The 12106-nt window shown below is 51.8% G+C and overlaps 1 protein-coding gene across 3 annotated transcripts in view; it reads left to right on the forward strand.

Annotated features, from left to right (window-relative positions):
• Nucleotides 1-12106, forward strand: part of camta1a (calmodulin binding transcription activator 1a) — a 193907-nt gene that overhangs the window by 131663 nt on the left and 50138 nt on the right. For 2 of the 3 annotated variants that reach the window (XM_061847447.1, XM_061847453.1), the window contains one exon: nucleotides 6581-6652. In XM_061847447.1, the coding sequence (XP_061703431.1) occupies nucleotides 6581-6652 (72 nt within the window). Of the gene's footprint in view, nucleotides 1-26; nucleotides 100-6580; nucleotides 6653-12106 lie in introns of those variants that run through there. The other variant, XM_061847462.1, reaches the window with a different exon arrangement.

Raw genomic sequence — 12106 nt, forward strand, 5'->3', positions numbered from 1 at the left:
CGAGTGGTCCAGGAAGCAAACGGAATTTTAAGCCAGCCGGATCACGTACGTGGCAGTGAATTTGAAATCCTGCCCTCGGGTCGGCGGTATTATGTGCAGGTACGGAAAACAAACTGCTATGCAAATGCCTTCTGCTACGTGGCTACCAAATGCAGAAAATGTCGAATCGACTGAGGAGCGTTCTGCAGCCCCTTCTGCTGTATGCTTGTGTTTGTTGTTGATGTATTATTCATCATTTATTTCCTTTGCTTTCCTTCACTGTACGGCAGATAGACTTTTTGTACTATGGACAGGTTGGCTGTAAAAATGAAGTTCCCTTCAGAGACCGATAAAATATTGGGGAATATTGTTTGCAAAGCAGACTATGCGCTTTGCCGCCACTTCGGTGCCCGTCACCTGCCAGATGTGATGGATGGATGGATGGAAGTGTGGTGTTGCCACGGCAACAGACAGGCCAGGGTCAGATGACGACTCCGAAGGGAGGACAGGTAGCTGTTGGCGGCCCTGCCTTCAACAAGGCTTTATTAAGGCCAAACAGTTTATCACCGAGCTGTCTCGCCCGCTTGCCCTCAGTGAACTGTGAACTTGCTTCAGTCTGGACTGAGGAAGAGTCGGCTGAAGCTAAAGTATCCGCTCGCAGTCCTCCATCCCGAGGAAGAGTCGGCTGAAGCTGAAGTATCCGCTCGCGGTCCTGCATCCGGAGGAAGAGTCGGCTGAAGCTAAAGTATCCGCTCGCGGTGCTGCATCCCGAGGAAGAGTCGGCTGAAGCTGAAGTATCCGCTGGCGGTGCTGCATCCGGAGGAAGAGTCGGATGAAGCTAAAGTATCCACTCGCGGTGCTGCATCCGGAGGAAGAGTCGGATGAAGCTAAAGTATCCGCTCGCAGTCCTCCATCCCGAGGAAGAGTCGGCTGAAGCTGAAGTATCCGCTCGCGGTCCTGCATCCGGAGGAAGAGTCGGCTGAAGCTGAAGTATCCGCTCGCGGTCCTGCATCCCGAGGAAGAGTCGGATGAAGCTAAAGTATCCGCTCGCGGTCCTGCATCCGAGGAAAAGTCGGCTGAAGCTGAAGTATCCGCTCGCGGTCCTGCATCCCGAGGAAGAGTCGGATGAAGCTAAAGTATCCACTCGCGGTGCTGCATCCGGAGGAAAAGTCGGCTGAAGCTGAAGTATCCGCTCGCGGTGCTGCATCCCGAGGAAGAGTCGGCTGAAGCTAAAGTATCCGCTCGCGGTGCTGCATCCGGAGGAAGAGTCGGATGAAGCTAAAGTATCCGCTCGCGGTGCTGCATCCCGAGGAAGAGTCGGCTGAAGCTGAAGTATCCGCTCGCGGTGCTGCATCCCGAGGAAGAGTCGGCTGAAGCTAAAGTATCCGCTCGCGGTGCTGCATCCCGAGGAAGAGTCGGCTGAAGCTGAAGTATCCGCTGGCGGTGCTGCATCCGGAGGAAGAGTCGGATGAAGCTAAAGTATCCGCTCGCGGTGCTGCATCCGGAGGAAGAGTCGGCTGAAGCTGAAGTATCCGCTCGCGGTGCTGCATCCCGAGGAAGAGTCGGATGAAGCTAAAGTATCCGCTCGCGGTGCTGCATCCGGAGGAAGAGTCGGCTGAAGCTGAAGTATCCGCTGGCGGTGCTGCATCCCGAGGAAGAGTCGGCTGAAGCTAAAATATCTTCTCACTGGCGCAAGCCGGCGTTCACGGCTTTGTCCGCCGGCTGGAGTGACAACTCCATCCGAACTGACTTTGTTGTCATTCCCCCCCCCCCCCCCCAACCTCCCCCCGCTGCCGTCTGCAGTGACAACACATGAATACATTCCAGAAACGTTTCTTCTTCTTGTGTCCAACTTTGTGTACTCCTCTCTTACGTGTCATGTACAGCGGCAAAACAAAACGTGTATTTGTTTTGGTGTGTGCAAAGCCCCTTTAAATTTTACACCGACGTGCACGCGTGCCTGTATGTTTTATTCCTGCGCATAATTACAGTTGAATTATGTTCATCTGTCACAACCCAAAGACAGCAAAGATAGTTCCGGCGGCATCCCTTGGGCGCACAGGTGCTCAGCATGCAGAGCGCGGCACCACCAGTAAATAATATTTGTCTTGAATTACTGATTAGCACTCCAGTTTGATGGTCTTTGCGTGTAGGCGTGCTCGCGCTCACCAAAAGTGTCCTGCTCTGTTGCGATTGTCTGTTCAACTGCGTGTCTGCGCCGGGGCGCACGCTTCGAAACGCGTGGGTGGCGTTCCGTCAGAACTCGTTGCCAAATTCGACTCGTGTGCGTGCGTGTGTGTGGGTTGGTGGAAGTGTGGCTGGAGGCTGAAGGTGCACGAGCGCATGTGCGCATGCAAATGTGTTTGATACCGACTGTGTATCGTCACAGGCAGGTGCAACAGCTATGTTGTGTTTTTCGGGGGCTTGTTTTTCCTTCACCGTCTCTTCACGTGCTCGAGAAATTGAGTCGACGGAGGGAAAAGACAGCAGCCACGGGACTAATTTATTCAGTCCCCGGCCGAGTCACAGACGCGCGTCGCCCCGACCTCCGTCGATCGTGAGGCGCGTGCGGCGGCCTGCTGCGAATCGCCCGCTCTCGGCAAGAACAGCGTCCGTCGGCTACGGTGCGTCAATAGTATTCGCAAATTTCAACAATTCTTTCTTTCCTCAGCTGAGGCTGCCCTCCCGGAACGTGTGGATTGTCACACAAAAGTAATGCCAAACGGACGTACAGATATTTTGCCTGACGTAATCACTCACTTGCCTTGAAATGCTTCTGAGCCGAAGTGGCTTCCCCTCCTTAAGGGTATAAAATGACGTCACCCGGCCTTCTCGTCCAACATCAGCGTCCGTCCGTCCGTCCGACCTCGCAAAAATGCATTTCTGGAACGAGGGTGAAAAATTCCCCATCTCGTGGAAAGCCTTCCCCGTCGAGTTCCAGCCGACTGACTTCATTTTGACACGCTACGGTTTAAGACGGCCATGCCGCTTGGGTTTGTTTGCGAGTCGACGTAAGCGAGCAATACTTTTTAAGAGGGTTTCTTGATGCATTTTCACATTTTTAGGAAGAGAATGTTCCGACGCCTCAACCTAACAACAGTACTTTTTCTGTTCTCGTGGGAATTGTCCATTTTTCAGTCCTGTACGTCTGCAAAAATGTTTGTGAAGTATGTTGCTACCAAAACTGTAGGAGGATTTATAATAGGATACATTGTTAAGACGCTGAACAAAAATATTGGCAAAATCAACTGGACTCAAAGATCAAACCCTTTTTTCTACATACACAAAAGGCAAATCTAAGTCTGTCGGTTAGCATTTGTCAGTCGTCCAGATGAGTTGCGGCATATCAAGATGCTGATTAGACAGCATGATTATTGCACTAGTTTATTGAGCCTTGGGCAGGCCACAATTAAAGGCCTCTCTGAAATATGCAGTTTTGCTTTATTGCGGGTCGGGTCAGTGTCTGGCGTGACCACCATTCGCCTCAGGCAGTGCAACACATCTTGATCACGTTGTTGATTGTGGCCTGTGGAATGTCGGCCCACATCGCTTGAATGGCCGCGTGAAGTTGCTGGATATTCACAGGAACTGGTACGCCCCGTCGTATACGCTGATCCGGTGAATCCCAAACGTGGTCAATGGGTGGCCGGGGGGGTGTATGCATGAAATCTGGCCACGCAAGAACTGTGAGGTTTTCAGTTTGCAGGAATTGTGTACAGATCCTTGCAACAGGAGGTGACGGTCGTGGATGAAACGAGCCTCAGGACCTCGTCACGCTATCAAAATGCCACGTAAAACGCAATAAATGACATCTACCTGCTTCCCTTGACCCGAAATAATACGCCTGCCCGTATCAGAACCCGGCCGCCACCCCATTCCACTTGATCCACAACGTCGGCGCCACTCACGCTGTCTGCCATCTGCCTCGAACGGTGGAAACCGGGATTCATCCGTGAAGACAACAACTTTGCGATGTGCCAGACTCCATCGAACGTGAGCCTTCGCCCACGCGAGTCTGAGCTTGCCTGAGATGGTTTTTGACAGTTTGTGCAGAAATATTTGGGTTACGCAAGCCGATTGTTTCGGCAGCTGTCCGGCTGGCTGGTTGCAGACGATCTTGAGCGTGGGAGCGGGGGGGGGGGGGGGGGGGGCATGCCGGATGCGGAGGTCCTGGGCCGGTGTGGTTACGTGTGGTTGTGAGGCCGCTTGGATGTACTGCCACATCATCTGAGCCGCCGTTGGAGGCGACTTGTGGTCGAGAAATGGCAACATTTCGCCAGTCGGTTTGCCAATCGCACGCTTCCCTCAGAACTGTGCTGTGTGACAAAACTGCACATTTCAGAGTGCCCTTTATCGTGGCCGGCCTATGACACGCCTGCGCACTTATCAGGTGGGTTGGATTATTGCAACAAAGGAGAAATGCTCACTAACACAGATTTAGACTGATATGTCAACAACATTTGAGAGAAATGGCCTTTTGCGTATACAGAGAAAGTTGTACATCTTGCGGTCCAGCCCGGGAAAAATGGGGGCAAATATATAATTATATTTCTGTTCAGCGTATTAAACGCTTAAAGTTAATTATTGAATCGACTCAATATGTGGCATTGCGCTATGGCAACAAACCGATACTTTGAAACAACGTATCGCATCAAGATCAAGTGCAGAAGTGTAGCTTTGCGCTTTCCATGCTTGCAAACTCATGCAAGCAGGTCGCAGCTGTAGCTGTGTGAATTCACGTGACTTTACCGCGGGGGCGGGAGGACGCGTCTGCTCGTAGCCAGCGAGTAGTACCGCGTGGCGGCACGAGAGGAGCGTCCTATCCGGGGCAGCTTTCATGGATGGGAATAGCATCAAAAGTAAGAGCAGGAGGATTTATTTGAAATCGCTTCCAAAAGGTGCAAAGAAACAAACGATGGAGATCCACCTTTGTGTGAATGAGTGGAACACGTGCATGTGTTTGTTTTGTAATAATGTCTCTCACTTTGTGGCTGCGCGGGACAACTCGAGTGCCAAACGAGTGCTTCCGCACATTCTGCAGGCCTTGCTCTTCTATTCTCTTTCTTTTTTTTTTTTGGGTTTTGTTTGTTTTTCTTTTAACGTCAACAAGATGAGACGACACACTCCGAGGTCCTTGTTTATCGCGTGTTCCGGAAGCTTTGTTTCCCCGACATCCACAAACCAACCGTCCAACCTCTGACTGCCGCTTAACCCGCCGCCACCGTCTCAGTCTCGGTATCGCTGTGGTGTCAGTCGTACTTTGTGTGGCGCGAATGTGCAGTCGCACGTTAAGCGGGATTGCGGAAAATTCCAGAAAAAGCCGTGCGTGCATACAGTAGATAGCGGCTTCATCTTTTCGGGGCAAAGTCATCTCCAGAAAAGATGAAAAGCTGTCATTCATTCCGCAAAGAAATTTGGATTTTCCCATCAAAAGACTGCTGTCAGTTTCGCTTTTGTTGTTTTATATTTTGATGTGTGACATAAGCTGAGCAAAAGCTGCTGGGAAATGTGGGTTTTTCAACGGGTGTTCCACCGCTGCTTACTCAAAGACGAGAGGAAGAAGGGCCCACGCTTTCTTTTGGTCGGTGCGGCGCTTGCGTCGTCCGAGGACACAAAATATTCTGAGGCCCTTCAATGAAAATTCCTCTTCGACGGTTGAACTCGGCTTTGAAAACAACGGCAGTGATTCAATGAATATGCGCTCGCTCCCTTCTGGACGGCTCGTGTGAACTTCCTTTTCCATCCATCTGCAACTTTGCGTGTGCCGTCAGTGACGAGAGGACACAGTTCAGTCCCTGGCGTCGTCTCCTTCATGAATTTTAATGGCTGTCATTTGTATTAATGGTCTAAAAAGTTGTTCCAGCCAATATTTCCATCTCTCATCAGCAAAAGTTGGAACCTGTGGCTGCACATACTCCCAAGTTGTCACTTTACGTGGTTTGATTCCGGTGGACGTGCATGAAACTCCTTTTAATTTGCCACTGAGAGAGCTCAGCTTCCTGTTCCCCCTCCCTTGGCAAGCAACAATATGACAGCAGAACCCCGAATGCCGCCGCAAACGAGCCGGGTCGAGGCTCGGCCCGAGAAGAACTTTGCACCTCGACGTTTAGGAGGTGGATAACGGCCTCTTGGCCCCGATTTGCCCGTGTTGAAAAAGCTCGCTCGGCTCGGCCGCTCCGCCGGATACGGGGAGGCGTTATCAAGCCTGCCTCGCTCTCGCCGCAGTAACGAGCCCCCGGGCGCAGTATTATCTGTTTACGATAAGGATATTAATAACACTGTAGTTTGGGGTGCCCCGCGGGGTGATGGCATAAGGAGGGCCTTAATCATCCTGTCGGCGGTCTCTCTCCGAGCGGGACGGGATACGAGCGGGTTGCAGGGAAGGGAAGCGGTCACACGGGAGGACCGTGCGGACGTGGTCACGACTTAACCACCTCCAGGTCACCGACAGCAATTGATTGACCTTCTGCCTTCCAGCGCGCCCGTGTTAGGAGTTGGGAGCCCGGGGGTTCAAAGTGGAGTTTGCCCATCTGTTTGTTATTGTGACAGCGTTTCGCCTGCGGGCCTGTCTGACGCCCACTGCTGTCTGTCCCTCTTTCAGTGTCTCTACGGCTGCTACGTCCACTCGTCCATCATCCCCACCTTCCACCGCCGGTGCTACTGGCTGCTTCAGGTAAGAAGAGCTCCTCTTTCCGACTGCCGACTTTGAACCCGGATGATGCGTGCGCTATCGGTGTCCGTTTAACCTCAGCATTTGTCTTTGTCAGCCTTTTACTCCCCCCAGCCTCCATTCACTTATCTTCGCAGGCGTTGCACATACGCACGCACCATCCAGTGCGGGTTGACTCTCAGTCTGCTAAAAGCTCTGCCATCGCCCATGTCTAAATGTGTTCCTAAAATATGATGCAAGAGGTTCCCTGGCGATGTGTTTGCTGGCTCGTTTGGACACAGTCCGTTTTTGCACTTTGCGTACATTATTGGGGTGAATTGAGCGTAGCTTTTCCTCAAAGTGTGCGTCACATCACCAATGCTTCTTTTGTACTGAACACACCACGAAGGTGCGTCCAAGCGTGATCAAAACAAAACGAAAAAAAAAAAACTGTGATTTTATGACGTGATCTGTTTGAATGGAGTCTTTCCAAAACAGCAGTTGGGGTAACGTGTTTGCCAACTATGAGGCCGAAGCCCACTTGAGTTAAAGCGACATCTGACATCATGAGGAACCCTTAAGATACTTCCCCACTCACAGTCGTCTGTGCCGCTAGCATCTTTCGCCGTCCAGGAAATACAATTTACATCCGATAATTGTTCAAGGTTCGCAGCGCAAAGCTATCAAAGACCCCCGCCCCCCCCCCCTCCCCCTTCAATCTCCATGCAGATCGTGAGTCGAGGTTCAGAAGCAACGTGTCAGAGTGTCGCTTCTCCGCTCCCTGCCTTAACCCTGCCTCTTCGACTCCCCGTGTACCATTAGCCGCGTCCATATGTGATTTGCAGGCGGTAGTCTGTCAACAGGCGGCCAGAAAGGAGGCTGGCGCTCCCAAAGCGGTGAATCGGAAAGGTCACCGGTGAGTGAAAAATGCAAATATGCAACCATCCAGAGTCAGAGAGGCGCGGATGAAAATATATTCCAGTACACAGCACAGTCAGGGAGGGAACACGGGGGACGGAGGGGGAGTTGGGGGGGGGGGTCTTAAAAGAACTGAGATGGCCCCGTAGCAATTAAAAACACAGTGCGGGAATGTGGATGGAACACTAACTTTCAACAAGTTAGTGAACGGCGTTCCAGCTAGCGTGCCCCTCTTTTCGCTTCTCGCAGTCCTTATTGGGTCGGCGGGTAAAGAGCGGCCACTGAGCCGGGCGGCACGAGCGCAGAGCTGCAAGCGGGATCTTCTCTCAGCGGCCTTATTTGACTTTGGGCTTTTCAAATGCCACTTTGCCCAATGGCGTCGCTCTCGACTCTCCTCAGCATCAAACACTTGAGTCTGAAATGTCCGCAGCGACATTTGACACACGTCGTCGGTTGCAAACCGTTTGCGTGACTGGGGCCCGATGTTGCAACGACGCAAGGTCCTCGTCCGTCACAATCAATGAATTACACGATGGTTGCCGGCACGATTGACCCTTTTTGGAAATCCACAAAAATGACCTCCGAAGAAAGAAGAATGAGCTATTTCAAAGCCATTTTAGTGACATTCGCATCCATGAGAATGGACTGAGAGACGTGATGAAATGAAATCAGGCAAGTTGCGGTTTAGGGTTGGGGTCTGGCGCGATGACGGCAGAGGCCACCCCGGCGAATGCAAACTGCTCTCATTCGGCGCAGGGAGGCTGCCCGCACTGCACCGAAGTGAGATATCGCCGCCATTATTGCGGCACGTAGTAAGGCCGCTACGACGGGGAGCGCGACTCCGAAGGCACACGCCAGCGCCCGTTGACACTCGGCACCGCGGCGGTGACACTGATCGATTCCCTCGCCTCGTGTGTCCCTCTTTTGTTTCCAGCTAATCGAAGGTAATTCCGCACTTGCGCCTCTCCGTCATAGCGTCGGCGCTGGCTGGCGGGGGCACAGAGGTGGGGATAATTATGATATTAATACGGAGGGGGTCCGAGGGGAAACTTCATTTGTCCCGCCGCCTGGCTGTGACTCCGAGAGGGGTCAATAGCGTCTCCTGCCTTTCCCACTTCAGAGAGGAGAGAGGGATGAGATAATGAAATGACTTCCAAGGCAGGAGGGAGCGCTGACGACCTTGTTTCTTTCCAGCTATCTATCCCCCCCCCCCACCCCCCCACGTACCGTTCTGGGCTCAGGCCGGCGTTCTCCCGTCTCTCATGAATATATTATTAATATCACTATTCAGCACAGTTCCATTTTTCTTCTGATGTTATTCCCCGTGACTGTAATGACTTTTACGCAAAAGAGAAATGAGTTCTCGCCGTTGTCCCTGTGATCGTTCCCGCACTATTAGACACTGTTCGGTCCTTTTAATTGATGCATTAACTCAAAGGTCACTTAATTGGAAAGGAAGCGGGCTAATTGACAGGGAGGACTATCCGCGGGGCCGAAGTTGTCCTTTTTGTCGTCCCTCGGGATTGAGTTCTTATTGCCAATCGAGACCACGCAGCTAGCGAGCAGAGAGCGAACGCCCCACACGCTGTCTGAGGATAATAGAAATGAGAAAAGTTGGATCGTGAGGCGCCATCGCACGCTGATGAACACAAAGATTGCGGCAGCTCTGGGCCCCTCGCCGACACGCGTGCACACGTCAGACGGGGCAGATGTATCTATCCTTTGTATTCACAGGACTTGCGCAATCCTTCGGCTCGGTTTAGCCGTGGGAGACCGGCTCTGGTGATGTGCGATGACGAAGAAAGGCTGTCAGTTCCAGATTATTCACATCAGATATGTCCAAACGATGCAAGGCTACATAATGAATATTTCACCGAGATAAATCATGGATGAGCCCCGGGACCCGTTGAGTTGATTTCACCGGGAGGGTTGCGAGCGAGGAAAAACCTGGCGAGGTGTCGACTGGCTGTCTGCAACCTGGGGGCAAACGAGCACTAGAAACATAATTGCCTTTAGCGATGCAGGCTGTTGTTTGGATCAGATGGAAATGCACTTCAACGGAGAAGGAGATCAGATCTGCCGTATATCAATTTGACGCCAGTGTTGTTGTCTGCAGGATTGGCAGCCCGCGGTACCTGTTGACAAAGTGAACACGGTACCGGGTCGGCTTTTGAAAAAGGAAGTCCCGTTTGGGGGAAGACTTTCAACAAGAATATGGAGTAGTTTTGTTTTTTTTCAATTGGTCCGGTCTCTTTGGGTCGTCCTCTGAGTGCCTAGCGATAGCGATAGCGAGGGCGGCCTCCGCGATGCTTCCACGAGGAGAAGAAAGTCTTTGCTGGGGCGTTGTAGCTTTCGCTCCGTCCACCCGGCGCCGTCGGCCGTGCGGGGTCGCAGAAACGGCGAGCGAGCGTCTGGGAAATGACTTCCCCGCCTCTCTGCTGAGCGCTCCGTGGCCCGGAGCGGCGACGCGGACCCTCCTGACCTCCAAACAAATTGAAGGTTACCCGGGTGCTTAATTAATAGCCCCCACTGGAGCCCTTTCTCCGAAAACAATGAGCGAGGGGATGATCTGTTCCTCGGCGCCCGCGACCTTTTCGCCGCTCTCGTCGCCGAGCCCACCAGCGCAGCCAATTATCACAAATCCCCCGCTGCATTCCTCTTGCCATTTCCACACTGCCACCAAAAAGGCGCGCGTGGCCCCAGCCTGCCCCCTCCTCAAGCCAGACGGAAAAGCAAAGGCCCACAACAGGTACGGCCGTCTTAAATAATTCAGTCATCCTGAAAGGTTACGGCTCGGTCGGGCGGCAACTGCAATTTGCGGCCCACTTTCGACTTGTTTACATTTTGTACTTTCCCAGACTCTTATTGACGCCAATATTTTACAGGTCAGTCTTGCACTCCGACGGCGCTTTCGGTGGGCAGCTCAGAACAGGCAACTACCGAAACCGCTACTGCAAGCTTTCGCCGTGTAAACGTTACTACCGAGAGATACTTTTGAGCTCAGCTTGCCACAGTACGCTTGACAAATTCCAATCGCTCATCTTAATGAAGTTCATTTTGCACAAAGAAAAAGTGAACAGGCTGCATCAGCTGCTTCAATATTGTCACCTCATATTGAGGATTTTGTTCATCAAGACAAGCCGTGTTCGAGAAGAGGTCCATTTTGTTGATTTCCGTACTCGATGTGACGTATCACACTTGTTTGATTCTGTCCGTGGTCGGCGTCATGTGAAGGCGTACCTCGAACATTGATTACCAACCAATTTTGCCAACTTGAGGGGAAAAACCGGGACGATCTCATTTTTCTCTTGCTGTCACTCATTCAGTGATTGTGTGGTTCTAAAATCATAAATTCATTTGGGAATGTTTTCCCAGATCATGACACATCTTGAAAAAAAATCCTTCCTGGGTACCTGAACATGAGAGCGCAAATCTGTCTTTTTTTTTTCATCCAGCCTGAAAAACTAAATGCTTCTCGACTTGATGATAAAAAAAAAAAAAAAAAGTTCATTAAAGCTGCGTGTTCGCCTCTTTCCATTCACGCAGCAGAAATATGTTGTCATCTTCGACTAAACAGTTTCTCACTTTCAGTCAGTCAATTTGTGAGTAAATTTAGTCCAGATCATGGGCGACATTTTGGTTTGGTGGTGTTTGGGGAGTTTGTTTGGGGTTTTTTTTTTTGTTTTTTTTTTTGGGAGGGGCAGTAAAAACTTGACTTGGGAGACAGAAACCGAAATTGTTAGAAGCTGCCGAAGAGCTTGTGAGCTGCATGAAGCTTGTGAAATTTTTGTCATTTTGGTTTAATCGGTGCGTAAGGAGGCTGCCGTCCTTCTGTTCATTTCCCACGTTTGTGAGTTCCAAAGTGGAAGAACTCAGCACCTCCAAAGTTGGTGGTTGCCCCCTCGCAGATTTGCCCGGGGTCGCCACGGAGGCTCGAGCTGGCCGCACGCCTCCCGGAGAACACCGGTCACAGCTAATGACCGGAACTGTCCGATTTGTCCTGCCCCGATTGCTCCTCTGAGCTCCAATTAGCTGTGGATGAGGCCCGACAGTGTGGGGCGATCACGTGGACGTGCCACGCGGGCCGCGATGAGACGGCGCCACGGAAGCCCCCGCGCCCGTCGTTCCGTGTCACATCCATCTCAGTTGGCTACTTAACCGGCGAGGGGAATTGGCAACTTTCATTGTTGAGATCCGAGGGTGTTATCAGGTCATCCTCCTCAGTGGTGGCTTGCAGTTCTGTTAGTGCAAAATCATCTGCGGTTGCAAGTGGAACCTTGATTAAGAATCCAAACGGGGCCAGTCTCTTTACCTGTCGGCGAGCGAGCACGAGTTCCTAACGGTCGATTTAGCCTCCTTTCTGCTCTTGCCTCCAATCCGTCCCCGATATCACGGAGCGATCCCTTCATCTGCGAGTTTTATTTTTCATCATTCTTGCTCAGCAGGGGGTTGGCGGAGAAGTAACTACAAGGGCACGTCAAGCCTTGGCTGCCAAACCAGACGTGTGGATGGGTGTCATCTTCAACACGCATCGCCTTCACTTTCTGGGCTTTGCTCTTT

This window comes from Syngnathoides biaculeatus, chromosome 2 (assembly GCF_019802595.1).
Source record: "Syngnathoides biaculeatus isolate LvHL_M chromosome 2, ASM1980259v1, whole genome shotgun sequence".
NCBI classification, from domain to species: domain Eukaryota; kingdom Metazoa; phylum Chordata; class Actinopteri; order Syngnathiformes; family Syngnathidae; genus Syngnathoides; species Syngnathoides biaculeatus.